Here is a 27,797-nt window from a genome sequence, read left to right as displayed (position 1 = left end):
GTAACACTTCTATCCGTACCTACATTTGCGGGGATTTCCGACGATATCCCTGAGACAAGACAGGCCCAGACAAGACGTGCACGACACATGAGACATTGACATTAGGGCGGCGGACACCGAAAAGGGGAAAAACCAAAAACCGCCACCAGCAGCAGCAGCAGCCATGATGCTCCGTAGCGTAGGACCCTGAATGAGAATCAAACCGACTAAGCTTCTTGCGACAGCCGCGTCTCTAGGATCCCCCCGACGGGACAGAAACGAGTCTAGTGTGCAGGAAGTGGAGCAAGCCACCATCACCAACCCCCTTGGCGGGATGTCACAAAAGGTGATGGATGTATGGTAGTGACTCAGTCTGTGTGGGTGAGAGTCCTCGTGAGTATCAACCACACACTAGAGATAGACAGATGTCATCCCGCAGACCAGTATGCGTCATTGTCATCTTTATTGACTTACGAATCTGAAACACTCTTGATGGGATGAGTTTATCTGATTGTGTCTCGAGTTGATTAAATCCGAGTTGTGTGTGTCCTCTTTTTTCTCTTTCCAAATTATCATTTATATTATTATCATTATTTTTATTATTATTATATTAAAATGGAGCCGCGGATTTGAAATCGCCAACGGCACATCGGGTTCAAACTAGTTCCTAGCGCTTGATCAATGCGTTCTCCTGCGGAGTGATCCAACTCCCAAAGTAAGTACGTAGTAGTGCGCGAGCGGTGCCATGGATTGAATCTGCGTTTTTAATTTCTGATGACCTTTTTTTATATCTTGTTAATTGAAATTTTAAATTGCCATTTTTCTTCTCTCTTTTTCTATTAATATAACACTTGGTTATAAGAGGACCCTGCATTCGAAACTAATGCCAAGAAAGGAAGCTGTTAGACGTCATAACCTCTCGTGTCGTGGTCTCTCTTAACTCTCTCTTTCTTTCTTTCGGTTCACTACTTCATCGCTAAACTACAGTAAATAAATAATTAGTGGGCATTCGACATACCTTAATCTCTCTCTTTACAGGGGTCGGGGAGGAGAGAGACAGAGAGGGTATGAGATTGAAACAACACGAAAGCTAGTACCTAGCCTACCAAGACCTCCTTCCTCTCCCTCTTCCTTCTCCTCATTTGGATCCAATTCGGCTTCACATGTTCCCTCGGAATCGCAAACAATTGATCCTTTTCTTTTCTTACTTCCAAACCAAGCTTTTGTCATGCCGAACAATAAACATGACTAAGTCGGAAATGAACATTGTAGATAACTACTGCTCCGTAGAACAAGGGATAATGAATGATGGCGCACCAGCCCACCTTGACTTATTACCAACTACAGTACTACTCTGGAAATAATTTCCACAAATCTTATCCTATCAATCCCGAGCTAAAAGTAGGGTTGCATCTGAGGGGGGCAGAGAGAGAGAGAAAACACTAGTCAGTAGAATGGAGCAGGGGCCCATGTGGTGCAGAAAAGAAAAAAAGAAGGGGGCCTAGGCACAAAATGAATTATTCATTTATTTTTTTTGTTCCATTCCTCATGCAGATAGATGTATGCCCAATGCTAATTGCAATTAATGTGATGACGACTTCAGCTGCATGCACTGCCTGCCCTTTCTTTTTCTTTCTTTTCTGTTTTCCCGGCACGGAGTACAGTAGTCCAACTGCATGTGTGCCTGGATAATATGGTGATAGTGATGGAGATGGGGAGATGGGGAGATGGGATCGATCATATGCTTGTTGCTGGTTATACTTCCTAGGTTAGCTTACGGAGGTGTTGAGGTACATGGTGTGATTAAGTTTCCGATTGTGTGTGTTTTTTAAGGCAGAGGCAGTTAATTAAGGCAACTTTTGAAACTTTTCAAAGAGGTATTGTTGATGTCTGTGCTTTAGATTCAGTTACTTGACTTGGATGTCTGATGTCTAGACAGTTAGTAGTTACTGTGAACACAACTCCTCCGAACCAATAACTAGGTATTCTTCGTTAAGTCACCTCCGATGTTCAACTGCGCTTAGGTCATCATCATCAACATTACCATCGTCACTAACTGAATAGTTACAGCGCTCAAGCCTCTTCACAACTATCTAGCTAGCTATCTACTGTACTACCATCACTGAACACCACGATACAATCTATAGAATAATAGAATAGAATACCAACCGATAGAACCAATCATCCACAATTCCCAAATTGGAAAAAGCACCTCCCACCAAGAATGTCATCATAATCAACATATAGAAATAGAACTACTACTTACTCCTCTATAGACCTACCTGAATAGGCAACTCAACTAATCTCCAAGGACAGATACTACTAGTAAGTTGAATTGGACAAAAGCTGAAGAGACCCACACCCACCACCACCATCTCAGTCATCATCCATCATCCATCATCTATCATCTCATCCCGTCATACCAAAAAGCAAACTAACTAACGAGTCCATTGACCATTGACCCTCCCCACTCACTCCCCCCCACCACCACCACCAACCACCCCCAACCAATAAGAATCCACCAAATGGGTTGTTGCTCCTTTCCCCACAACACGGAACAAGCAGGGCCAAGCCCACACATGACATGGGCTGATGGAGCAGGCTTACGCGGCAACATACCTACTACTGTACTTACTACTAACTCCATTAAGTTAACTAAGCTCAGAGGAGTAAAAGTTGTAAAGTCACTGATCTCTTTTGGTTTTTTGTCATTGTTGGAATTTATTATTATTGTTGTTGTTGTTGTTGTTGTTGTTGTTGCCCTGCTGCAGGGTCGCAGGGGCGCCTTGGCGGGCTGTAAGTAGGGTAGTGGCTGGCTTGCGTGTATGGATTTGGGTTTATTTTTCGTGATGATGGTGATGACGATGATGATGTTGGTTGGGTGGTTTGTGCGTTTTGGGTGATGGGGAGTATGTGTGTGGGTGTGGGTTGATGTCGTCGTATTTTTGTGGTTCATGTTACTTACTACGTAGTTGAATTATTTTGATGTGGTTGATGGTGAGGAGACGGAGAAGGGGAATGGAAGGGAGTATATGACCTCATTGCTTTTTTACTACAAGTACTACTGTAATTTTCTGTTCCTGGATGAGGGTGCAGCTGGGTGGTTACACAATCACTGCCAGGTAGGAGGGGTTTGTTCTGTACAGGGGTGATCGTGGATGTGTTTTGTAGTTCGGTTGTTAAGTGTATGATACTGGGAGATTCTATAGTAGTAGATGTGATTCTCAGCTGGTGATATATTTTATATTGTTGAAGATGTTAATATATTGGGACATTGTTGCAATAGTATATATAGGCACTACCAACACTATGTAGTGTCTATAATCGAAGTCTGTTGTAAATGTAAATGTAAACATAGTATATTATTTCTGCTATATGCTTTCTCCTCAAGCACTTACTCGTATACATCTCGCATACTCTACTATAGCAGCCACTACAACCGTGCCTGTCGGTTCGACACCCTCGCCGCCGCAGCCCGACCAGCTCGTCGTCCAAAGACAGCTCCCGACGTCAATCCACTGCCTCCAGGATAGTTATCATAAAACAGTCCTCCCAGCATCTCGCCCGCGCAGTACAGCCCCGGCACCTCCTGGTTGGTCGTCGACGACACCACCGCGGCTGTCTCCGGACGCACCGCCAGTCCACCAAACGTGAAAGTGATGCCTGCCGTGACTCGAACAGCCAGGAACGGTCCCTGATCAATAGGAAGCGCCCAGTTAGACTTGGGCACTGCCAGCTCCAAGCCTTCCGACTGCGTGGTGAGTCCATCCTTGACAGCCGGGTCCCATTTCCCACCCGGATGCCTGCGCTGGCGCTCATAAACCGCCTTGTTATAGTCATGGATGGTCTGCTCGAAGCGCTTCTTATCCTCGAGATCAAACTCGGCGCACTTCTCCGCCAGCTCACTGATCGTGGCCGCGCTGATATGCTGCACCACCTCCGGCCGGTACTCCTCCGATCGCAACCAAGGGATCATCTTGGAGTCCCAAATCTGGAACGCCATGTGGCCGGGCTGGTTGAGAATCTGGCGTCCGATCATCGCATACGTATAGTTGCGCAGATCCGACCCCTCGTCCACGAACCGGTTTCCCTGCCGATTGATCATGATGCCCAACGGATACCCGGACTTGGTGAACTCGTTGGAGATCTCCCGGTCGCCCGTATCGGCCGGTGCGTTAGCATCCCACGCCACACAGTGACATCCCGACCAGTTGCCCGCCTGCTTGGCTGAGACATCCCGGATCGCCATCTCGAATCCATCCCCGGAGTTGTAGGGCGTGCCACGCACCAGCGCTACGTCCCAGTGAGGTCCAAGGTACTGCGCGCGCATGCGCGGGTTACCCTCGAAGCCTCCGGCCGCGAGAATCACAGCTCCAGCCCGGATAGTCTGGTCGCGACCATGATGCGAAACCACCACGGACGTCACGGCTCCAGAGACCGGGTCTGTTACTAGTTTCTGAGCAGCGGTTGAGAAGAAGACCTGAATGCCTAGTCTCCGAGCTGCTTGCAAGTGATCTTGAATAAGACCCTTGCCGCCGTCTTGAGTCTTCAGCGCAAGACCACCCCAGAACTTGAGCCGACCGTTGACTTCATACGCCTGTCGATTGAAAGAGAGCTGAAATCGCACGCCATTACTCGCTAGCCACTTGATCGCCGAGTTCGACTCATTAACAAGTGTCTGGCAGAGCTCGCGATTTGTGCGCCGCCCTGTAACACGGATCATATCGCCCGTGAAGTCATCCACGGTATACGGCTTCATATCAATCTTCTTCGCCGTTTCCGCATCGACATTATTCACGATGGGAAGCAGATCCGGCAATCCGCCGTGGACGGTACGCATCGCCCCCGCCGTGAAGTAGGAGTTACCTCCTGCCCATTCTTCAGGACATTTATCGATAATGGCAACGTGTTTTGCGCCGGACTGGACGGCCGAAATGGCTGCGCAGAAACCGGCGTTACCGCCGCCAATGACGAGCACGTCGCATTCTGAGGGGAGAGCCATGGTGCTAAAGAGATTTGATAGTATGTGGGTGGTGTGCCTGTGCGTGCGTGCGTGTATGCGTCAAAGAGACAAGAGCATTAGTGCATTTAGTCTGCCAAGGGGAGGAGAATGATGATCATCGCATCAAGTAGATACATGGTGCTCTGGGATCTGTGCTCAAGTTGCCTGCGGCTTTGTATGTAGCGACAGACGGCGGGGATGGCGCCGATGATGGGATGGCGGTTGGGAAACGGAGAGTTATGCTCCGTCGGTGCCCCGGGGAAAGGCGGAGGGAGTCTTTCCGGTCGGTCTGGGCAGCGCTGCTTGATGTCATCGGAAATAGCACAGGAATGTTAGGGAGAAAAGTGGATAACGCTGCTAGAGTGATCGAGAGAGTAACTCGGGTCTCGAAAATTAACGATCGCATGGCATGATGCGCGGAGTCTGAGTGCGGGTGCTCCCCACGCTGGAATTGCGGGGGAGAAAATAGTCGAGGATCGATCGGGGACAGAGATCGATCGTCTCAATCTGTTCATTGACTACTGGATTGGCTTACGGAAAGTGGCTGAAGGAAAGTAAATGGGATAGAATTAGATTGAACGTTGAAATGTTGGATATTGCCATAGACTACTATATCTTAGATAAAGATGGTTCAGACACGCCAAATCCCGCCAGAGAAACACCGTAATTGAACAAGCCCCAATATGTTGTAGATAGAAAAGCACACGGCAGAAAAAGGGTACAGAGACAGAGAAGATGATGGTAAATAACACGCGCTGGATGGCTTTTGTTCAAACTATGATAGACAACTCAGTCCGGTCCAGACCATCGTCTTCCAGGCCGGGGTAGTAGGGAATCATCGCGTCCGCACTCTGCACGTACGCATCGTTGTACAGTCGCCAATATGGCGTGCGCACCTTGCGCGCCGGGTGAAACAAGCCCGCCCACACGTAGTTCATGACCACACCGGTGCCGACTGCCATCCGAATCGCATCAATGGCTTCAATGACACGGTCAATGACGTGAGGACTGGTCTCGAAGATGTTGGGGAACACCAGGTTCAGCAGATGCACCATGGCATCTTCACAACCCAGACCAACCACGCCCAGCGCGATGTGCTTGACAACACTGGCTGCGGTCTGCCGGTGCACCTGATCGCGATCGATGAGAGCATCCTCCAGAAGGGGCGTGACCGCGTAGACGTAATCCTTAGCCATCTCGCCAATGTACTCAAACAAGAAGGACATGGCCTTGAGCACACCGTTCTGGACGTTCAGTTCCGGAACACGGTATTCGTTCATCAGGGCCGGCAGGACGGTGAAAGGCGCACAAGTTTCAGCCACAATACCGATGGCGACGGCAGTACAGACACGGGACTGACGCTCTTGGACCCGAAGGTTGTTCAGCAGCGTCGCCAACACATCCTGGGGACCGATGGCCTTGGCGATGAAACCGAATGTGTTGTTGGCAGCACGACGGATACCCTTCTTGTGAGCCTTCAGCATGTCCAGCAGCTCGAAGCAGATACGCATCCATTCGCGGGCGTTGACCGATTCGGGGCCACGGTCGGCGATACGACCGACCAGATCAATGGTGTTCTCCTGCACCTTCTCGTGACGGTTACGCAGGATAGGAGTGAGTCGAGGCAGCAGATCTCTGATAGGAGGCTGCATCTGGTTGATACCGACGACAGTGACGATCGAACGGAGAGCACCAAGGATGGAACCAAGCACTTCGGGGTACTCCTCACCCAAGTATTCGTAGAGCACGATACCAAGCTTGCCCATCAGAGCGTCTTCTCCACACTGCTTCATGACCATTGCAATACGCGAGATCAGATCCGCAGCCTGCTGACGGACCGTGGCGGACTTGTTGTTCAACCGCCAGAGGATGGTACTGACAATCTGAGGGAGGTAAGGCTTGCAGCGAGTGCCCAGGGCGTTGACCACTGTTCCGAAACCGTTCAAGATCACGATGTCCTCGATGCTCTGTTCCTGGAAAGCATAGAGAACACCATCAATGAGTCGTTCCTCCAACCTCTCAGAGATATCGGCAGCTCCAAGGGCGGCAATAAGCTTCTCCACGGTCTCCACGGTCATCTTCCGGTAGGGCTCGCTTTCATCCTTGAGGTTGTTCACAACACGCTCCAGAATCTCACCCACGCCGACCTTCTGGCCGAGGTCCACGGTCGTATCAACCACTTGGCGGTAGTTCCTCCTGTCCAGAGCCATACGACGCACCCAGAAACTCTTGAAGAAGTCGGTCAACACATGTTCCTTCAGGTAGCTGGCTGTCACACCATCAGTGCTAGCACATTGCGATACTACCTTCAAGACAACCTTCTTCATCTCCTCGTCGGGGGAGGAGAATTCACGCAGAAGGATCTCCATGATCTGACTAGTGTAGTAGTTGGCGTATTCCTCGTCCATGAGAGGGATGATGTAACCAACGGCCTTCAAGAAGGCTGCCAGACCCTTACCACGCTGCTTCCGAGCTCCAGTCCACAAGGGGTTGAGAATCTCATCAAAACTCTCGATACCGTACGGGTTGGCAGCTTCAGCCAAAGCAGCCACAGCCAAGGCAGTGACGGTTCTGACTTTAGCTTGTTCGTCGCTGAGATTGTCGGCAATGCAGTCGACCAGACCCTTCAAATGGGGAAGAATGGCGCAACCCATAAGGATGGGAATTTGCTGGACGATCTTGACACCGGTGTGTCTGGCCTGCCACGACTTCTTACTCCGACACACAGCACGAAGGAATGGTAGGAGTGCAGGAATACCAAGAGCAGAAGCAACGACAGCAAATGCTCGAGCTGTCGTGTTACGGACATACTCATCGACATGGTCAATATCGGGACGCATCGTACTGATCATCGTGGCAAGACCAGCCGCCTTGGCCAGGTTGGAAATGATCTCACGACCCTCGACACGAGCATAGTAGTCTTGGTCAATAAGCAGGGGCTCGATGACGACCAAAATCTTGTGAACATAAGGGCGAACGAGATCATCCAGCTTGTACAGGACACGGTCAATAACCTTGACCAACAAGTGGCGCTCTTGATCTTCAAGGGACTTTTCCATCAAAAGCGGAAGAATCTGGTTGAAGAGGGGACCGGCACCGAACTGCCGCGCGTTGTCTGTGAGCTGACGCAGGGCAGTCTTCCTCATAGGCGGAGTGCCGTTCTTCACTTTCAGCAACAGTCTCATAATCTTTCTTTCCTTCAACTCCTCCACGGACATCGCACTCTCGTCCCCACCTTCCATAAGTTTTCCAAAGTAGGCCATATCTTCCGGCTTGAAGAACTGCAAGTCACCAACACCGGGAATCTCGGTCGGAAGCTGCTTGCCCATCGCACGAGCGCTCTCTGGCTCCTGCATCATGAAACCTCCGACTCCCGTCGCACTGGCCATAGGTGCCGGTGTCGCCATAAGCTTTCTCGCGGGGTTTCGAATAGGGGCGTAGCCCGGAGGAGGCTCGAGGATCTTGTAGCCCTCCGAAGGCAACATCATATCAAGTTCTTCATCAGACAGAGGAGCATTGCGCGCAGAGATATCAGTTCCAAAGCTGGTGGGCATCATAGGCACACCTACTTGAGAAGGATGCATCGGGGTAGCAAGCCCTTGGTTACCCACGGGGGTGGATGCCGCAATGGCCGGCGCTTGATCCCATCGAGAACGACGCTTAGGAGCTTCCTCGGCGGCGGCGCCAGGAACAGCAGGCGCAGGCGTTTGATCCCAGCGGGATCTCTTGGCCTTGGTGTCTGCGGGCTGCGGGGCCTCAGCTTCAGCCGACTCAGTAGGCTCAGATGACACATCCCACCGTTGTTTACGCTTGCGACCGGTGGCGACCGAAACGGTCGAGCCAGCTTCGGCGTTTTCTTTGTCCTCCGACTTCAAGGTGGCCTCATGCTCCTGCACATCGTCCTCTCCACGGGCCTGCTTCTCTGCGATCAGCTTCTGAACACGCTCTTCTTCTTTCTCAAGCTCACGTAGAGCCATAACCTCACGGTAGGTCTGGCCCTCTCCTTCCACGTTTGCATGTTCGTTCGCGGCAAACGGATCAGCGCGTGTAGGCGTCAGCGGACCGCGATTGAAACGACGCTTCTGATAGTCCGTCTCGCGATCAGCGATTCTGGCCGCCTTTTCGCGTCCTAGGAGAACGTCCTCCTCTTCCACACCATTGCCTTGGGCAAATTCATCGATCTGGCTCCTTGTCGCGGTATATTGGCCCACCAGACGGTGGCCTCCGTCCGCATCCTCCATCTCTTCATCTTCGCCATTGACAGCAATGGACATGTCGTATCCCGCATATTTGTCAGCGCCCTCGCGTTCGTAGAGGGTGGTATCGAAGGATTCAGTCAGGGAGGCCTTGGTCGAGTTGTCAGTGCGCTGGCTAGACGGATCAAAGGTCCTAGAACCTTTCTTCGCAGATGCAGCAGCGTTCCGCTCAGCTTGGAGCTTCCGGACGGCTTCGAAATCAGCTAGAAGGGGTTGTCAGCCTATCTTCAGAAACAAGGTCCGCGATCTGGAGGCTACCTACCGTCGGACATGGTGGCGGTTGTGGTGATCCCAAAGACGAGAAAGAGAACGAACACTCCCAGGCAGGGGTAACAGCAGCTACATTCGGATCAAAAACGGACAATAGCAGCGACCTTGGGGGCGTGGAGGGTGATGCGCTGATGTCTCGCGATGAAAATATCAAGAAGACGTGAGGTGAAGTTCGGCGGCGGGACTAGATTGATGACTAAGAGGAGGCACGTGATGGCTGTGTAGCTGTCTGCTTCTGCTCTCGCTTTATCTCGCCTCAGTATTCTTTCACATTTGGTCTTTATTTTTATTTTTTTTTTCCCCTTCTCAAATAGCTCTAGATAAGTCAACAATTTTAAATGATGGTAGATATGGTCAGCTTGGTGCTTTATCGATTTTATAGCTTCATGTAGAAATTAAGCGCAGGGCTCTACTCATTGACTCCGGATTGCCACAACAACAAATCGATTGGATCAGATGATATGCTTCGAAAAAAAAGTGTTATAGCATGTATCACACTGGGACTTTTTGAAGCAGTCATGAAGTAGCACTTCATAAGCAAAAGGGACATCATGATGGGATACAATATCGGGTACATTGGGCTGATTGTGGACGACTATATATATTGTCGCTCATTTCATATATAACGCTAACTACTTACTTACTGTTACTGCGCAATTTCTTACACACACATTGTTCTACGATAGTAGTATGTCACTATGCGAATATCTGCTGAAAGATCTATTTCGTCTATGATTTAAAGTATCCAATGCTCATAATTCCGCACGAAAATTCTTAGCAGCTTGCTACGCCTACAGTCCCGCCACAAGTTTATGGCTGTTGTTTATACCAAGGCAATAGCTTCCATTGCGAGACAATACTGAGTTCAAATTGAGTTGCATCTCTTACATATAGTTATATCTACGCTGTGACTTCGGATCGAATTGATTGAATACATATTATGCATTTAGTAAGGTCTCTTCATCATTGGACTTGAATATATAACATGTTAATATCAATGGACCTCTACTACAAAAGGTATATAGTTAGACAACTAATTCATTATATAAGACGAGATATCACGAATTATCCTTCATAGAAGCCATCATATATTCCGAAGCGCATCTTAATACATAAAGTTCTGAGGCATAATACTATATGTATGCAGGACAGTATCTCAATTGGAGCTGAAGCACTTTCAACTTCATTCTCACTTTCTTACAACCATTATATTACTTACCAGAAACAAGTAATAACCGGTCACAAATTTTCCAACCTGACAGCTCTTTCTGATACCAACTTCTATATTTTCCAGTTTAGATAACTTCGAAAATTGAATAAGACAAATCAATCATAATCACGCACCTGAAACCAAAAGCTGCTCCAACCGAACAGACAATCAAAATGACATCATGCCATTCTCCACCTGGCTAAAAGGCAACTCCACACGGGAATAAACACAAAATAACCAGGGACAAAGAAAAATCAAATTCCTTCAATAATTAATAATTTAAATAAGATATGTGAAAAGAGCAATACTAATGAGGAAGAGAAAAAAGGAAAAGAAAAAAGAAATTGTGTGTCTTATTTGATCCCGGTTCCCACCGTGTTTCAGCCCAATATGCAACTATTATGTAGCAGATTAATAACGGTTTCCGCGAGGCCATAGCATACTACGCATACTCGCAGTGGGGCATACTAGATTACTGTCGACATACCATTCCTAGTTAGATCGGGTTGTTTGTACATGGGTTGTATACGTCAGCTTCTCTCTTTGTCCGAATTTCATTTTCCTTGGCCGTGACTTTTGTGGGATTCGGATTTAATTACTGATTTGATTACTTGCTGTATATGTGTGTGGGGAGTGGGGGTTGCATGGACTGATAATGAGACTGTGTGTCTGTCTAATGAGCGGAGAGGAGAGTAATATGATATAATATATGTGGTGTTTCAGGATCTGTTGGCTGCTTATGTTTTGCTTCATAGTTATTACCTACGGATTTGGGACGGGATGGGTCGGGTTGACTTGCTGTGTAGAGTGTATGGCATGTCATGGCGTGTGTGTGATATTGGACTCAAATTGTAGTGGATGCATGTGCTTCGGCTATCAGGCATGTGGTCTGTTGAGGAGGACAAGATCAATGATTGGGCTGAATGATGCCGGGAAACCTGAGTAGTAGCACGGTAAGATTGCTTGAAGTTGACTATCGAAAAGCTATGCGTTCTTGGAGATCCTAGGAAGAGATTTCCTCCCCTGCAATTATTTGCGGGATTGGATGCAGAAGACACCTGATATCCCACCAGATTACGTCTAAGCGATATGGAAAGTCCTGGGTATGAGCTAGAAGGGTTGACTTCTCTATTCGCGACTATTACTTCCTCCGTATGCGAAACACAATGGCCAAAAGGTCGATAGCAAGCATAATGTAGTATAATACCCAAAACGCCAAGGATATGGTAGCAAGTGGTGATATGCACAGTAGAAATTCGACGGCACCAGGCGGTCAGTAATGGTTCTTAAGAGCAGGCCTAGTGGATTCTGTCCAGCTTGGCCCTGTTCATGGCGATTTGGTCGTCGACAAAGTCGCTCTACAGCGCAGTCAGTCAAGATTCCATTTCGTGACAATATCCCCAGAGGACTTACCTTGGCCGTGATACGCTCCAAATGACGGTTCTGTTCGTCCAGCTCGCGACCTGTCGCCCGAGCAAGGCCGTTCAAACGGCTTGCAGCTCCTCCAAGCAGATCCAGATTCTGTTCGATCTCGTTCTCCATCGCCTCATCCTCGCTGTCCGCCTCAAACTGGTATTTGGCACGATCGGTGATGTTGGTCCTGTTGCGTGTGGTCTGCTTGGCCGCCTCCTTGTCGATGTCCCTGAAGGTGCGCTCCATCCGCTGGTTGGTCTTGAAAGCCTCCTTCTCTGTACCCTCGCGAGTTTCCCGCTCTGCCCGGTGCGTGTTCAGAATTCGCTCATCACGCTCTCGCCGGCGCCGGGAACTGGTGAAAGGGTTGGACACGTGGACAGCGAACATGCTCTTGTTGAGTGTCTTCAACTCCTTTGCCTTCTCCTCCGCGATCCGTCCCTCGACTGTAGCGACATCCAAACTCTTCTCGGCATCATGGATACGCTCTCCCTGAGCACCCAAACGAGCAAGTGTCTCACGGCCCGTCTCTTCGGCCTGGGCAGCCACACGGAGTGCATTGCGAGTTGAGGCGACGTCACCTTGCTTGATGAATCGGATGTCCTGCTTGATGGTCTGAATTTCTTCCTCCTCTTCCTCCTCAGCAGTAAGGTGACGCTCTTGGTAAGTGGAGGTGTTGTACTCGTTGCTGCCTCCGCCATAAGCAGCTCCGCCCTCGGAGTAAGGCGGGGGAGGGCCGGCCTGCTGTTGTTGCTGTGCGCGATCCCGAGCCCCTCCAAAAAGCGCATCTCTGTTGCCATCCGCCGCCGCGGGGTCATTGGGATCGGCGCTACCTAGTCCTCCATAGCCGCCAGGGCCGTACCGAGAAGCGGCAGGGGCAGCAGCACCCCCGCCACCAAAGCGGTCGGATCCATAACCGCCTTGGTTTCCATATCGATTCGGCGCATACCCTTGATACTTGTTATCTCCGGGGATGTTATGGGCACCAGAGGGGCCAGCTGCGGGCGGTTGTTCTCCGGCTGGCAGAGGAGCCACACCCGCCTGCATCTTGGCCTTGGTGTAAGGGTCGGTCGGGATAGGTTTAGCGTAGGGGTTGGCAGGCGGCGCAGGGCTCTTGCTCTTCGATCTGGAGCCGAAAAGTGCCAGACGGTTGCCGGAATCCTCGTCGTCGTCCCCGGACTTTTTGAAACCGAATCGGCCCATGGCGTGGAATGTGAATGAGATTAGTAGTCGGATACGAGGGTGAGAGAAGGTCAAGGATATGCTAGTAGCGATTAATCCGGCGAACGAGAAGATAGAATCTGAGAAGAGGACAGATGGAGGTAGAAAAGGGGATCAGAGAGGGACCAGCGCAAAAGATGTGAAACCAACGATAATAATAACTCCAGTTGGTCAGGGGAGCAGCAGCCGTCAGGGAAACGCCTCCTTAGGCATTATTGGATGGAGGGTCGAGACCCAAGGCGGAGGGTAATACTGATACATCATTCTAGAAGGATGAAATGGGTAGTTGTGGAAGTAATGACGGTATCAGAACCACCAATATGACAGGCAGTGCACGCACTAATCCCCAAAAGGCTAGTGGGGTGGCTGGACCCTTTTCGCAGCCACGAACCAGTGGCTGCAAACGTGCAAACTTTCCCACTTTGAGTTGGTGGTTGCCTTCGTTTTGCGCGTTCCGCCTTTCCTCTCCTCCCTCCGTCTTCTTCCCTTCAATCTTCCCTTTTCCCCCTCCCCAATCACATCGCCGGAGCATGCTTCACCGCAGCCATGGCGCCGTATCCAGGGTCTGATGCAGACTATTTTAGGGACAAGGCGCGTAGGGATTTGTTAACTCTCCTTGAAGGCGTGAGTAAGCCTCCAACGTGTCCCTCAAGGCAGCAGCAATCCTCCTCGCCTTTGTGCATGGGCTGAATTTCGTGGTGCAGGTACGTGGTAAGAAAAACCTTGTCGTCAGTCAGGATCTGGCTGGTCCAGTCGGGCTGTTCGTCAAGTTCTCGCTGCTCCAGGAATACGGTGTAGATCGCGTGTTCCTGCTCGAGAATGGCAACGTGGACTCCTCTCAGCGCAACGTCGTCTTTCTAGTCCACGCGGAAAAGATACGCCAGGTGCGGGCCGTGGCAGGTATGTCCATTTCTTCCGGATCACCACCCCGTCGCCTTCTCCCATTGTAAATCCTCTCTCTCTCTCTCCTGTGCCTCGTCATGCGATTATTGGCGAAGCTATGCCTCTATATCTCTTTGGGACAAACAGTAGATTACGCAGATCTATCTTCCACTCTACGTAGTCAGTCAAAAGATCCCAACATAGAGAGATTTGTATACAGCTCATCTCAAGGCCTTCTTTCAAGTCACGACCGATTGAATGCCATCAGTATGAGCTAACATTCCTCTAGAACAGATCCAGCGTCTTCAGCGCAACGGCAATGTTGAACATGAACTCTCCATATTTTGGGTTCCGAGGCGGACCCTTGTAAGCAATTCCATCCTTGAAGAAGCCGGCATTATAGGCGACGTGAATATTGCCGAATTCCCACTGTACTTCGCTCCTTTGGAGCAAGATGTGCTCTCCCTGGAGCTAGAAGACTCCTTTGGTGACTTGTACCTGGTAAGGAAGAGCACAACTTCCTGTTCCAAACACTATTAACACCCGGTGGCACACAGCACAAGGATCCGGCATGTATCTTCCACTCCGCGAAAGCCCTCATGGACATCCAGCAGAGACATGGCTACTTCCCTCGTATCATTGGCAAGGGTGACCATGCCCGACGCCTTGCAGACCTCCTACTGCGGATGAGAAAGGAGCTTGATGCTGAAGAGAGCTCGGGTCTTGCTGGAGTCTCTGCTAGAGGCCTTCTTCCTAGCGCAAGCACTGAAAGCCTCATCATCATTGATCGCGAAGTCGACTTTGGGACTGCGCTACTGACACAACTGACCTACGAAGGATTGATCGATGAGACAGTGGGCATCAAGAATAACCAAGCAGATGTGGACACCTCTATCGTCGGGCCTACGGCAGTGCCTCAGGCTCAGGAGTCTTCTAAAGCACCCCAGCAATCTTCAAAACAAGGACAGAAGCGGAAAGTCCAGCTGGACTCCTCCGACCAACTCTTCAGCCAGCTGCGTGACGCCAACTTTGCCATCGTAGGTGATATATTGAACAAGGTTGCACGCCGTTTGGAAAGCGACTACGAAAGCCGGCATGCCGCCAAAACTACCTCCGAGCTCCGCGAGTTCGTTAACAAACTTCCCACTTATCAACTGGAACATCAAAGTCTCCGAGTCCATACCAACCTTGCCGAAGAAATCATGAGAACCACTCGCTCAGATATCTTCCGCAAGATCCTCGAAGTCCAGCAAAACAACGCCGCGGGCGCCGATGCTACATACCATCACGACGCCGTCGAGGAGCTGATCGCTCGCGATGTTCCTTTGAAGACCATTCTCCGTCTGCTCTGTCTTGAATCGTGCATGTCCGGTGGTCTCCGTCCCCGCGACCTCGAAAACTTCAAACGCCAAATCATCCAAGCTTACGGCCATCAACACCTTCTTACCTTCTGGGCTCTCGAAAAAATGGAACTTCTTCAGCCTCGTTCTTCCGCCACCACCATGCTCCTCCCTACCGCTGGCGCCCAGACAGGCACTAAGACCAACTACGGCTACCTCCGCAAGAACCTCCGACTGGTCGTCGAAGAGGTTAGCGAAAAGGACCCTAATGACATTGCATACGTCTATAGCGGGTTCGCCCCTCTCAGCATCCGTCTCGTTCAATGTGTTCTACAGAAACCGTACATTCTTTCGCTTGTCAGAGGTGGACCTGTCACTGCTGCAACACCTAGCCCTGCGAGCGCCTCGTCCCCAGGATGGCTTGGTTTTGAGGATGTAGTGAAGAGTGCTCGTGGTGCTACGTTCAGCATTGTACAGAAGGGTGACGACAAGGCAATCAGGGCGCGGCAGACAATCAGTGGAAATAATGCGATCAAGACCGTTTACGTTTTCTTTTTGGGTGGAATCACATTCACAGAAATTGCGGCGTTGAGGTTTATTGCGGCGCAGGAAGCTCCCAGGCGGAAGATTGTGATTTGTACGACGAGTCTTATCAATGGTGATCGGATGATGGATGCTGCGATCGAGAAGGGGAATTTTGCGAAGCTGGAGTGAAGGGTAGTAGAGACTTAATGTTAGCGAATGATAATATCAATTCCACACTGTATGATTCCCTGGGCTCTGTAGGTAATGCTTTAGAGTCTTGGAGGCCAGGCTTTTAGCGGTGCCCGATATAGAGTCTACGCTGTGCGTAACAAATCAGGCAAGGAATTTGAGGTATCCCTGTAGATGCAAGTAGCCGTACGAAAGTTCACCCATAAGGAGCCGCACCGATAGGACATCAGCGATTTCGCTTTATAACAGTATATAGTTCTATAGGCCACGCGTTTAGCTTGCCTGACATTGTATCTTTGGTATTATATGCCGGATATTCAGAAGTAAACAATACAATACACTGGGTGTATGCACCCCAAAGAGGACTAGCGGTCTAGTCAAGTTGACCTGCTCCTCATCTCCCTCTTCAGGGCCCCTTCCAACCCCACTCACTCCACCCAGTTGTGGGAAGAAGGCCAACCATGAGTATATATATCCGTGGGCTTGACTCTTCTATATGATATGATAGCAATACTACTGACGTTCCTTCATAACCCACCAATCAGCCAGCATGCGGCGTACATTGCCGCTTCTCCGCCGGGATATCAGTCTCTCCACGGCCATAGATGACGACGACAATATTCTTCAAGAACTCTCCTATCCCAAACAGCGAGTCGACTTCTATGTATACCTTTATCAACATCGAAGCGTAATCGAGTCAATTGTATCATATCACCTGAACCTAAGCAAGAAGCAGACGTGCCGTGTGGGGGATGTCAAAGAGTGGATCTCCGGGAGCTTCAACGTGTGCATACCAGTTGACATCAATGGGTAAGAAGACCATGCACCCAGACGAGTTCTCATTAGATTCCCTTTGCTCTACAAAGTGGGAGAGGGTCAACACCCAGGCAATGCAGACGAGAAGCTCCGCTGCGAGGCTGCCACTTATGTTTGGATCCGGCAGAACTGCCCTTCTATACCTATACCTCGATTGTGGGGCTTCGCCTTTGCACAAGACTTATGTGTAAGTGAACTGCTATCTTGATACATGGGCCAGGCTAACACTGACCCTAGTTCCTCGCGATTGAGCACGCCAATGTCTTAAGCAGATTAAGATGGTGTTTCCATAATATGGTATCATTTGTCTTCGGATTTCCGGTCCGACCACCTTACTTAAGTCGACGTTGCCCTTTCAACTTAACAACCGGATATCTCCTCATGGAGTATGTTGGAAACACTGATACTGTGATGCTTTCTGAATCTTGGGACAAGTCACGCCACGACCACAAACGCAGAAGCAACCTTTTTCGCGGGCTGAGTCGAATCATCATATCCTTAGCTCAGTCCCCTTTCAATCGCATCGGATCTCTAACAATGAACAACCAAGGGAATATAAAGCTTACCAACCGCCCTCTAACACTCCGCCTTCATCAGCTAGAAAACGAGTCCATACCCACCAATGTAGATAGAGACCTCACATATTCAACAAGCGATAGTTATTACATGGACTTACTCTCCTGCCACGACAGCCGCCTGCGTCAAGCCCCAAATTCTATACGAGACAAGCCGACGGTGAAGCACAGATGTCGGCCCTGACCATTATGCGAGCTCTGCTGCCACATTTCACCTGCCGCGATTATCGACGTGGACCGTTCATCATGACCTTAACGGATCTACACCAAAGCAACATCTTCGTCGACAGAGACTGGAACATCAAGTCACTCGTAGATCTAGAGTGGACATGCTCGTTACCAATTGAGATGCTCCGACCACCATACTGGCTCACTAGTCGTGGGGTGGACCAGATATACGGAGAACACCTGGATACTTTCAGCGATATGCATGCTGAATTTATGCATGTCTTTGACCAGGAGGAACAGGCTTATGCTGGAGAGGCGGGAGCTAGGGCCTTGAACTTAACCAGTATCATGAAAAAAGGCTGGGGAATTGGAAACTTCTGGTACTTCCATGCCCTTGAAACTCCCAAGGGATTATACAATATTTTTTCTGGATCACATACAACCAAGGTTCTTGAAAGTGGATGACGCTAGAATGGTGGAGTTTGAACGGACTATCTCGCCGTATTGGGCTCCGGATGTACAAGAATTCCTGGATGGGAAGATGAACGACAAAGAGGTATATGAAGGTCATCTTCGCGATGCTTTTGCAGGAGCGGAAGAAGGATGACCTAACTTATGACTAGTCACCAACTGTGAGTTGAAGTAATGGACTTCATTGATCGATGTTGTTGAAATACCATTCGAATCTATGCCGCATACTGATTGAAGAAATGTGAATGTGGTTTTGTGTTGTGACTGTTCTCTGATTTGTTAAGATGGTGATGGTTTATTTACAATAATCAGTACCTGAACCCGGAATTCAGACCCATTAGCCGTCCCTGGTATCGCTCTATCACCTCTCCCAGTTTCACCATGACACCTGCGGCTAATGTCCGCACCTGTTCTCGCGGATCGCTTGTATCTTGGACCGGTGGCGTTCTGTCAAATATCTCTCCTACCCATTCTCGCAGCTCCATGACTTGCGTGGCGAATTCAGTGACTAGGCGCTCTTCCCCGGATGTCCCGGAGGCGACGTTCAAGTCTACGGCTGCGAGGAAGAGAGATAGAAGCGAGGACAAGATGCCGGGATCGTCTGATATGGGGCGAGCATGGAGCGAGAGCAGGAATGTCAATGTTTCGTGTGTGACGGCTGCGAGATGGGGCGTGTGAGGGCCCATTGTTGAGAATATGAGTGTGAGTGTTTGGATGAAGAGACTGAGGAGATGGGGGGCATAGAAGGGGTTGTAGGAGGGAGCGGTGGAACTGCGTTGTTAGCGACGCTGACTTGGGGAAGATTTGGGGAAGAAGGAGAACATACGATGAGAATTGCATGATCATCATCTCGAACCGACCCTTCAGAGGGTAGAAGAACCCATCTGCAAGGACTCTATATAGATCCTTTGCGGTGGATTTCTGCCGTTGTGCTTCGCGTTGCTGGCGTTTCTTTTCGACTTCCATTCGTGAGGAGAATGTGCGGACCTTGAGTGCATTGGGCCCAGACAGGGAATCTGAGGCATCGGCAGCTAGTGGCTCGAGTGAAGCGCGTGATAATTGCTTGGTTAGGCTTGCGATTGGCGATTCGGTCTCGGGTTGATACAGAGCCTCGAGGTTACCAGGGAGCTTTTGGGACGGGAACGAAGCGTCGGATAAGCGTGGGAGACCCAGTGCTTTAGCGTCTGCTTCGCCATTTCCGCCGAGTTCGCGAGCACTCAAGCCTAGAGCTGTGAGGATCGTAGAGCGCTGTGGCTGAGATAGGTCCCCATCGAAGAAAACGGCCGAGAACCAGTGGCCCATTTTGAGAGGTTGAGATACGATCAGTGCGATCATACTTTGAAGTTGGATTTCCTGGAATCTTGGGATCTTCCCATGCTCCTGTAAGCCCACGACAACGAGTGCCAATTCTTCTATATTCTCAGCAAGCTCCGTTCCAAAGCCGGTCTTGCGTCGGATTAGGGAGGGGGCGGTGGAAACAGCCAGCTCGTAGCGCTCTACGTTTTCCGTGTCGCGTAGATAGGTTATGAGGTCGCGGATGTACCTAACTCATGGTTAGTGGCCATATGTGTTACGGTTCGTTTTGTCACATACACTGGTGCGGTAGGTTTGTTGCGTTGGACCAAGGTTGGGTCATCATCAGAATCTGAGGGATCTTCATCGGGCTTTTCATATGGGATGAGATCTTCATCTTCTTCATCCTCTTGGTCCGAGTCATTGACCTCTTCTATGGCAACGATCTTTGCTCTTCTGGTATCTTTCTTTGGCCTATTGGTCCCAGAGGTTCGGTTTTTGGTACCCTTTTCGGTTGGTTTCGTTGGAGGTCCTCTCAGCGATTCAATGGAACCAATAGACCCAACGGTATCGTGTAGTTTGGCAAGGTCCAAGTACCAATGTGCCTCATCACTCTCCATCTCTTCAAGATCGAACCTCATCCCTTTACCTTGCTGCTCGATGAGCTGCGAGATAGTGGTTCCAATCAGCATACCAAGAAAGCGAGCTCTGGGCGAAGATGCTGCTAGGCGGTTTGAGACTGTATTCAGAAAGAGTCCGGTGCGTCCAATAAACATCATTGCTGCAGCATCAAGCCGCTGGAGGTAGCCCGCAGTGAGAAGAACAATTTGGGCATTGGCTGGTATATGTTAGTGCCTTTCTGCTATATAGGATACCTGGATAGAGTACCTTCTTGACACCTAATGGGAGCGTGCTGAATGTAGAACTTGTCTCCTGATTGATCTAGACTTTTACTAAGAAGAGTATTGATTGAGTCTAATTTGATCCATGTCAGCCAGAAACATTATCAAGAGCGCTTACTCCTACCTTCTTCCTGTGCTAATGTAGCCACTAGAGCACGGCGCAACCCAAGCGAATGGATCGAACCGCCTTGGCCTTTTGACAGCCAATCTATGATCTGACCTTGCAGATGTGACCGTTTTGACACGGCAATTGAGCAGAGAGCTGCTACGCTACTGACCACTTGTCCCGAGGTGTTGCTGGCACTGTCACCAGGTATCTCACTTGAGAACTGCTTTTTCTCAAGATCCCGAAAGACAGCCTCGAGCAGTGCTAGTTGTTCCGTTGGCCGGAGACGGTCAAAAAGCGAGCTGTACTGTTCGGAAAGTGGTCGCTGAACAAGAAGTCCGGTATAAATTTCTTTGACAACCTGATCTGTATCATGCTTAGCCTACCAAGCCTATCAGTAAAGGATTACTCAAATACCTGTATATCCCAAGCTTAGCGACCTCCCAGTCAAAAGAGCCACGGATTTCCAAGCCTCTTCATCATTGAGAGCAGTCTTCGATGCCATATAGCAGATGTTTGAACCTAGCCAGGTAGCGTATTTTGACCCTTTCCCGATCCATGAGATTGTAGAAATCCCGTCAAGGTCAGAGATCAGAGTAAGTGCTTCTGCCGCTGTAGACAATACTTTACTGGCAGCAAGCACCGAGAGCAACTCCCTCCAAGCCACTTGCTTCTGCGTCGCATTGCTGTACAGATTATCCATGTCAGCGTACAGGCGGAACGCAAAGTCGCTCGGCTCCAGCAGGGCGGAAATAACCGCAAGTGTATCTCTAATCTGTATTTTATGACCGGATGATTTCGCCTGCTCAGCCGATGAACGGGACGCAGCTATGAGAGAACGGAGCTGGGTCACCAAGCAACTGATACCCGCAACGCTGCTGAGACATCTCAAAAGAGCAGCTCGTAGCTTCGAATTACCAGACTTTGAACTCTGGGATTGTGGCCCAAGAGCCTCCCAATGATCCGGGATTGTGATGCTAACCAGAGCATTGAGAATTTGTGCTGTTACTGGGCGCGGGACCCGGATATCAAAACCATTTGGAGTTGCTGTCTTATTTGATGGATCTAATATGGATAGAACCTGAGCAAGTTCGTGCTCGTCGGGTTTTGCCTTCAAGACGGCCAAGATATGATCTGAGGATGTTGGGTCCCCGGGGAGATCGGCTTTGGACTGGTGCTCAGAGCCGTTAGATGTGGTAGTTGAGTATATTCCCTCGGCAGCAGCCGACAAGATGGGCTGCTGGCTGTGCTTGACCGTCTTAACGGCCGTAAGTAGACCATCCATTTTACAAATGTGGCATTATCCTCGTAATAGTTGCGAGGAAAGGAGGACCAAGTTGTGGAAGTTGGAGGAAATTGTATGGCGCGGAGGGGTCACGTGGGGCGGTGCTGTATCGATCTAACGACCATTCGAGATTCACACCATCCTCATCATCCCATCATCACCTTCACGCTATCTACGATCTGATAATTCGGAATCTATAGCAACTTAGCTCTTGGCCGTGGAGCTATTATTCTGCTTATATCTTGGACGCCAGATTATCTAAGCTGGCGCAGGAGCTCACAATAAGTGCAAGCTCGGAGGCAAGAGATCACTTGCTTATGCAACAAGAGCTTGAGTAGAGGCAAATCATTAGCCCAGACAACATAATCGGAAAATGGCAGCTAAAAGTTCGCCTCAGCGATGGTGAGATGATTTCTTCACCTCATAGCCGCAGCTGCTCATATCACCCAGGAAGCATCTATACAGCGTCCTGACTAAGTCCGGACCCTTCAGCGATGAAGACTGGGTCCCTGGTCCAGAGACGATAAGTGCTTTAGAGTCATCCAAAATTCTGTAGGTATCTGATCGTGTCGATACCGTCGTGCTCGCTAACGGTACTACAGGGTTATGTAAGTCAAGGCGATTTCTGTTCCATTAATAAGACATGGATAATAACCAAGCACTGCTTACAGCGGCGCTGGAGGACTAGGATGTGAGATTCTCAAAAATCTGGCTCTATCAGGCTTCAAAGACATCCACGTCATTGACATGGGTAAGTCCTTCCTGACTTGTAAACACTGCAAATGACCAACACGTGCAGATACGATCGATATCTCCAACTTGAACAGACAATTTCTATTTCGCCAGTCAGACATAGGCAAGCCCAAAGCTGAGGTTGCTGCTGCCTTTGTAGAGAGACGAGTCAAGGGGGTTAAGATCACACCATATGTAGGGAAGATCCAAGACAAAGACGAAGATTACTACATGCAATTCAAGATCATCGTCTGCGGTCTGGATAGCATTGAAGCCAGACGATGGATTAACTCGACGCTGGTCGGAATGGTCGATTTCGAGGATCCAGAAAGTCTGAAGCCACTCATCGATGGTGGAACAGAAGGTATGTTTGTTCACTTATGCTGGACGCAAAATAAAGCACAACTGACCGATAACAGGATTCAAGGGACAGGCGCGTGTGATTTTACCCACGCTTTCCTCTTGTATCGAGTGTCAGCTTGACATGCACGCGCCGCGACCGGCCGTCCCTCTTTGTACCATCGCAACCATTCCGCGACAGCCTCAACACTGCATCGAATGGGCTCATCAGATTGCCTGGCAGGAACAGCGCAAAGATGACGCCTTCGATAGTGACGACATGGAGCACATTGGCTGGGTCTACAATGCTGCTCTGGAGCGGGCGAAGCAGTTCAATATCTCTGGCGTCACCTTCCAGATGACTCAGGGAGTCGTTAAGAACATCATTCCGGCTATTGCCTCAACCAATGCTGTGATCGCAGCTGCGACTACCTCCGAGGCATTGAAGATTGCCACATCGTGCAACCCGTATCTTGAGAACTATATGATGTATGCAGGAGAAGAGGGCGTGTACACGTACACATTCGAGGCGGAGAAGAAGCCGGACTGTCCGGTGTGCGGAAACCTGGCACGCAAATTGACCGTGAACCCGAACATGACGCTGGAAGAATTTATCGAGACCCTTGGAGAACGGCCTGAGGCTCAGCTGAAGAAGCCCAGTATGAGGACGGAGGAGAAGACACTCTACCAAAGGTTCCCGCCGCAGTTGGAGGAACAGACTCGCGCTAATCTGAAGCTCAAGCTGAAGGACTTGATTGAGGACGGCCAGGAAATCGCAGTCAGTGACCCGGCGTATATCATCGATTTCCGCTTCCGACTGGCGTTTCAATAGACGAAGGGCCGCTGTGATGGACCGGCAACTACACGTTACGAAGAATCGCTGATGCTCTGATGATCATGTTCAAGACCTAGGAAGTCAAATCTGCTTTTTCTATCACAAAAAGATCCCAGTCCAGACTCCCAACAAGTGTAAAGAAGGTTGTCACCAACTTTTCGTAAATGTACAAAATCAACAAGACAATCCAACGCCAGGCCAATGCATTATATAGCTTTGAATCATTTTTCACGGAGGGCTGAGTCAAATGGCTTTGACTTAGCGCATAAGGTCCGTCAAGCCCCGCTTCCATCTTGCGCATTTCAGCTTCAGGACCTTGACACTCTCCAAGAAGAGGGTATCGCTTTCGAACTGGCCAACACTCTCGATGTTGAAGATGAAGTGGTCGCGGACGCGACCGAGCTTGACCTTGCCCTGGAACTCCTCGTGTCTCAGACACTCTCTGCTGACGGTATCCTTGAAGGGATCCACAACAACTGCCTTCAATTCGCCCTCGTGGCCCTCATATCCGCTGTCCTTCTGCTTGGCTTCATCACGGGTGACCTTCTCGAGGCCAATGACGCCGCTAGGGAAGCACTTGGCGAACTTCTTGGCATCGTCTCCAATGATGGGGCGGAGGATCTTGATGTCGGGGAGAAGACGGTAGGTAGCCGTGGCGACGGGGGAGAATTTGGCATGGTCGGCACCGATACCCTTGATACAGTGAAGTTCCATCTCGATCGACTGACCAGGACGGAGCTTGGCGACCAGGATGTCCGGGTTGACGGGCTGGATTGCGTCATCGCCAGCAAAGAATTGTTCCTGGCGACCGACGGGGTGGAATGTGATATCTTTGGCGTAGACGTGCGCATTCTTGTAGAGCTTGCGGGGATCATCTTCCTCCGGGTCCGCGTTGGGGTTCTTGGTGCATTCGACGTCCAAGCGCAAGACGATGGTGTTGTAGTCGGCGGGGTTGCTGCCATTGGGATCGTCGTCGGTGGGCTTCTTGAACCAGCGCATCCAGTTGATGCCCTCCACGGAACCCTTGAGGGGAATCAGACCCAGACGTTGTGCGAGAACCTCATCCTGGATGACAGAGGTGTTGTTGTGGACGAAAACGTATTCGATGGCGATGCTGGGCACCTCGGCCATGAGAATACGACGGAAGGCATTGGCAATGGAGGCGTCGACTCCGATGAGAGAGAAGGAGGACTCGAAACGCTCGTTGCGGTGGAAGTCGATCTTGAGATCCTGTTCGCAAAAAAAGGACGTGTGAGCGCAAAGCTGAGGGGACTTGTGTGGAGAAGTGGCATTGTGAGCGCGAACACTTGAATACTACCAACGTACATTCTTGAACTTTTCGAGGGACCATTCGTGCGACTCGCCGGGCCAATGGCCAGGGAAATCTGTGGAGGGGATGTTGGAGACGGTCTCTGGGTTGATGTCGACGATCTGGAAGTCAATGCAGTCAGTATCATGGACGAAATAGGGACAAGAGGTCACGGTCGGAAGACAGAACATACCCTTCTGCGATCAAGCTCCTCCTGCGAGGGAACGAGAGGCGCCATGATGAATGATGGACTTAGAAGCCGCGGGGAAATTTGGAGGAGGAAGAGGGACAGACGAAGTGGAGGGAGCAACTGCGAAAAGTTCTTTGGCGGAAGCGGCAGTATTTTCTCGAAATTCTGCAGGCCGCAAAGGCGGAGAGCTAGGTAGTTATAACACACCCAGCAGTTTAGGGGGAATCGGCACTAGTTACGGGAGTTTTAGGTGGCTCACGGCAGACCAACCAGAGACGGGCTGATGACCATAAGCTCCTCTCACGTGACTGCCCAAATTGTATCTCGCCTGGAAAGCGCAACCTCATCCAACGAGGAGCAAGCGTCAGTCCGCATCGCTTCCAATCCCCGCCAATTCCCCCTCCTTCCAACCCAATTGCGTCTGGATTGAGGGCTCTCCGCCTCGCTTCACCCTCATCCTCACTCCCCGCTCTCCCGAATGGCTGCTTCCTTCACTCGCCTGGCGGGCAGCGCGCCCAAAAGGCTCTGCCTCCGCCCCTCGAGCTTCTCCAGAAACACTGCTATCCCCAGATCCCGGACGATTTCGACGTCGCTGCCTCGCCGGTACGCAGAACCCACCAGCTACCAGGCCACCCGCCTCATCCCGGCCGACCCGACCTTCACATCTCTGGCCAACAAGGAGGGCCCTTCGGAGGCTGATGTGGGCGCCGCCCTCGAGTCCGAGGACTCTGGAGCCGGCCGCAAGATCCGCCATTACACCGTCAACTTCGGTCCTCAGCACCCTGCCGCTCACGGTGTGTTGCGTTTGATTCTGGAGCTCAATGGTGAAGAGATCGTCCGCGCCGATCCCCACGTCGGTCTGCTTCACCGTGGTACCGAGAAGTTGATTGAATACAAGTCCTACATGCAAGCCCTGCCATACTTCGACCGATTGGATTACGTCTCCATGATGACCAACGAGCAGTGCTTCTCCCTGGCTGTTGAGAAGCTGCTGAACGTTGAGATCCCCGAGAGAGCCAAGTACATCCGGACACTGTTCGGTGAGATGACACGCATTCTGAACCACCTCATGTCTGTCCTTTCCCACGCGATGGATGTTGGTGCTTTGACACCTTTCCTGTGGGGTTTCGAGGAACGTGAGAAGCTCATGGTAGGTGTTTTCTGGCATGCAAAGCTGCGTGGTAGCCGCAATGACTAACATGAGTCCTTGAATTTAGGAATTCTACGAGCGTGTCTCCGGTGCCCGTCTCCACGCTGCCTACGTCCGCCCTGGTGGTGTGTCCCAAGATTTGCCCCTTGGTCTCCTCGACGATATCTACCAGTGGGCTACTCAGTTCGGTGACCGCATTGACGAGACCGAGGAACTGCTCACGGATAACCGCATCTGGAAGGCCAGAACCCAGGGTGTTGGTGTTGTCAAGGCTGCCGATGCTCTTAACATGAGTTTCACCGGTGTTATGCTGCGTGGTTCCGGTGTCCCCTGGGATATCCGTAAGTCCCAGCCTTACGATGCCTACGACAAGGTTGAGTTCGACGTGCCCGTCGGTGTCAACGGTGACTGCTACGACCGTTACCTCTGCCGTATGGAGGAATTCCGCCAGTCCCTGCGCATCATCCACCAGTGCCTGAACCAGATGCCCGCTGGTCCCGTCCGTGTTGAGGACTACAAGATCTCCCCTCCTCCCCGTGCGGCCATGAAGGAGAACATGGAGGCTCTGATCCACCACTTCCTTCTGTTCACCAAGGGTTACGCCGTTCCCCCGGGTGAGACCTACTCCGCCATTGAGGCTCCCAAGGGTGAGATGGGTGTGTTCCTTGTCAGTGACGGTAGCGAGAGACCCTACCGCTGCAAGATCCGTGCTCCTGGATTTGCTCACTTGGGTGGTTTCGACCAAGTGTCTCGTGGCCACCTTTTGGCCGATGCTGTCGCTATTATCGGTAAGCTATACCTACATCGCCTCGACCAAATCAACAACAAACTAACATTTCTCTCTTTAGGAACGATGGATCTTGTGTTCGGTGAGGTTGACCGGTAGAAAAGGATAGGACCGTCTGATCTCCAACGAAGACCTGTATAACAGCTCAAAGACACATGACCCTGATTTATTGGTGCCAAAATCTCGATTAGAAGTTGCAGATATACCAAGAGAAAGATTAATTGTCTCTACTATTACCATCACATTCGGCTTGTGTGCGAGTTTGTGTAACAGGTCCCCGCTTTGGGCTATGGCGATCTCCCAAAAACCAGGTTCAACCTGCTGTACCAATGTCCTTTTGCTTGTTACTTTGCTTTATGGCGTTGAACTTTTTCCTTTGTATCTGTGTCGCTGATGTTGCTTCCGTCAACTGTGTCTGTCCTCCCCCTTTTTTCTTTCCTCCTTGTTCTCTCTTCCATAAACCCTGTGTATAGTGACTCAAAACATCGAGTATGATTTGGATTTGGTGCAGTAGTAGTAGAAGTAGTAGTTTATGGGAAGTGTGGACGTAAAACC

The 27,797-nt window shown here is 50.4% G+C and overlaps 9 protein-coding genes across 9 annotated transcripts; 4 read left to right on the top strand and 5 right to left on the bottom strand.

Annotated features, from left to right (window-relative positions):
* Positions 1-3,337: 3,337 nt before the first annotated feature.
* On the bottom strand, positions 3,338-5,417 carry BO88DRAFT_400186 (FAD binding domain-containing protein). Its single transcript, XM_025705497.1, has one exon. The coding sequence runs from the start codon at positions 4,979-4,981 to the stop codon at positions 3,413-3,415; it is 1,569 nt and encodes a 522-aa protein (XP_025568308.1). The 5' UTR covers positions 4,982-5,417; the 3' UTR covers positions 3,338-3,412.
* A 120-nt stretch (positions 5,418-5,537) lies between these two features.
* BO88DRAFT_439968 (U2 snRNP complex subunit HSH155) lies at positions 5,538-9,509 on the bottom strand (the record flags this gene model as incomplete). The annotated part of the gene is made up of 3 exons (XM_025709748.1): positions 5,538-8,720; positions 8,799-9,440; positions 9,500-9,509. 3 exons carry the CDS (start codon positions 9,507-9,509, stop codon positions 5,752-5,754), a joined length of 3,621 nt encoding a protein of 1,206 aa, XP_025568307.1. The 3' UTR covers positions 5,538-5,751.
* Positions 9,510-12,015: 2,506 nt separating this feature from the next.
* On the bottom strand, positions 12,016-13,330 carry BO88DRAFT_327147 (putative plasma membrane SNARE protein (Sec9); the record flags this gene model as incomplete). Its single annotated transcript, XM_025702495.1, has 2 exons — positions 12,016-12,075; positions 12,131-13,330. 2 exons carry the CDS (start codon positions 13,328-13,330, stop codon positions 12,016-12,018), a joined length of 1,260 nt encoding a protein of 419 aa, XP_025568306.1.
* A 564-nt stretch (positions 13,331-13,894) lies between these two features.
* Positions 13,895-16,330, top strand: BO88DRAFT_431062 (Sec1 family protein; the record flags this gene model as incomplete). Its single annotated transcript, XM_025709284.1, has 5 exons — positions 13,895-13,972; positions 14,053-14,248; positions 14,378-14,497; positions 14,520-14,731; positions 14,788-16,330. The coding sequence occupies 5 exons, from the start codon at positions 13,895-13,897 to the stop codon at positions 16,282-16,284; spliced, it is 2,103 nt and encodes a 700-aa protein (XP_025568305.1). The 3' UTR covers positions 16,285-16,330.
* A 415-nt stretch (positions 16,331-16,745) lies between these two features.
* Positions 16,746-18,450, top strand: BO88DRAFT_439965 (uncharacterized protein; the record flags this gene model as incomplete). Its single annotated transcript, XM_025709747.1, has 6 exons — positions 16,746-16,749; positions 16,830-17,094; positions 17,116-17,287; positions 17,338-17,800; positions 17,830-18,290; positions 18,325-18,450. 6 exons carry the CDS (start codon positions 16,746-16,748, stop codon positions 18,448-18,450), a joined length of 1,491 nt encoding a protein of 496 aa, XP_025568304.1.
* A 71-nt stretch (positions 18,451-18,521) lies between these two features.
* BO88DRAFT_483553 (telomere length regulation TEL2 family protein) lies at positions 18,522-21,922 on the bottom strand. The gene is made up of 6 exons (XM_025712230.1): positions 21,033-21,922; positions 20,634-20,981; positions 20,496-20,582; positions 19,908-20,445; positions 19,141-19,857; positions 18,522-19,085 (listed from the first exon to the last, which is right to left on the bottom strand). The coding sequence occupies exons 1-6, from the start codon at positions 21,898-21,900 to the stop codon at positions 18,623-18,625; spliced, it is 3,021 nt and encodes a 1,006-aa protein (XP_025568303.1). The 5' UTR covers positions 21,901-21,922; the 3' UTR covers positions 18,522-18,622.
* Positions 21,923-22,056: 134 nt separating this feature from the next.
* Positions 22,057-23,905, top strand: BO88DRAFT_15119 (NEDD8-activating protein UBA3). Its single transcript, XM_025701518.1, has 6 exons — positions 22,057-22,302; positions 22,351-22,452; positions 22,503-22,508; positions 22,572-22,651; positions 22,700-22,996; positions 23,052-23,905. Exons 1-6 carry the CDS (start codon positions 22,274-22,276, stop codon positions 23,801-23,803), a joined length of 1,266 nt encoding a protein of 421 aa, XP_025568302.1. The 5' UTR covers positions 22,057-22,273; the 3' UTR covers positions 23,804-23,905.
* A 159-nt stretch (positions 23,906-24,064) lies between these two features.
* Positions 24,065-25,353, bottom strand: BO88DRAFT_420919 (DNA-directed RNA polymerase core subunit RPC40; the record flags this gene model as incomplete). Its single annotated transcript, XM_025708473.1, has 3 exons — positions 24,065-25,036; positions 25,133-25,237; positions 25,309-25,353. The coding sequence occupies 3 exons, from the start codon at positions 25,351-25,353 to the stop codon at positions 24,065-24,067; spliced, it is 1,122 nt and encodes a 373-aa protein (XP_025568301.1).
* Positions 25,354-25,783: 430 nt separating this feature from the next.
* BO88DRAFT_377800 (NADH-quinone oxidoreductase subunit D) lies at positions 25,784-27,751 on the top strand (the record flags this gene model as incomplete). Its single annotated transcript, XM_025704418.1, has 3 exons — positions 25,784-26,455; positions 26,523-27,243; positions 27,304-27,751. The coding sequence occupies 3 exons, from the start codon at positions 25,784-25,786 to the stop codon at positions 27,339-27,341; spliced, it is 1,431 nt and encodes a 476-aa protein (XP_025568300.1). The 3' UTR covers positions 27,342-27,751.
* Positions 27,752-27,797: the final 46 nt, after the last annotated feature.

This window comes from Aspergillus vadensis (assembly GCF_003184925.1).
Source record: "Aspergillus vadensis CBS 113365 unplaced genomic scaffold BO88scaffold_1, whole genome shotgun sequence".
Classification (NCBI taxonomy): Eukaryota; Fungi; Ascomycota; class Eurotiomycetes; order Eurotiales; family Aspergillaceae; genus Aspergillus; species Aspergillus vadensis.
The sequence above is the reverse complement of the archived record's forward strand: the minus strand, read 5'-3'. Positions and strand labels throughout refer to the sequence as shown.

Bases quoted from the DNA above. Each gene is read 5' to 3' on its own strand.
- BO88DRAFT_400186 (XM_025705497.1), bottom strand. From the start codon at position 4,981: ATGGCTCTCCCCTCAGAATGCGACGTGCTCGTCATTGGCGGCGGTAAC.
- BO88DRAFT_483553 (XM_025712230.1), bottom strand. From the start codon at position 21,900: ATGGATGGTCTACTTACGGCCGTTAAGACGGTCAAGCACAGCCAGCAG. The intron at 20,583-20,633 runs GTAGGAGTAAGC...GGATCAAATTAG, and splicing joins TACATTAGCACAGGAAGAAG to ACTCAATCAATACTCTTCTT. The intron at 19,858-19,907 runs GTATGTGACAAA...ACCATGAGTTAG, and splicing joins AACAAACCTACCGCACCAGT to GTACATCCGCGACCTCATAA.
- BO88DRAFT_15119 (XM_025701518.1), top strand. From the start codon at position 22,274: ATGGCAGCTAAAAGTTCGCCTCAGCGATG. The intron at 22,652-22,699 runs GTAAGTCCTTCC...CAACACGTGCAG, and splicing joins CATCCACGTCATTGACATGG to ATACGATCGATATCTCCAAC. The intron at 22,997-23,051 runs GTATGTTTGTTC...GACCGATAACAG, and splicing joins CATCGATGGTGGAACAGAAG to GATTCAAGGGACAGGCGCGT.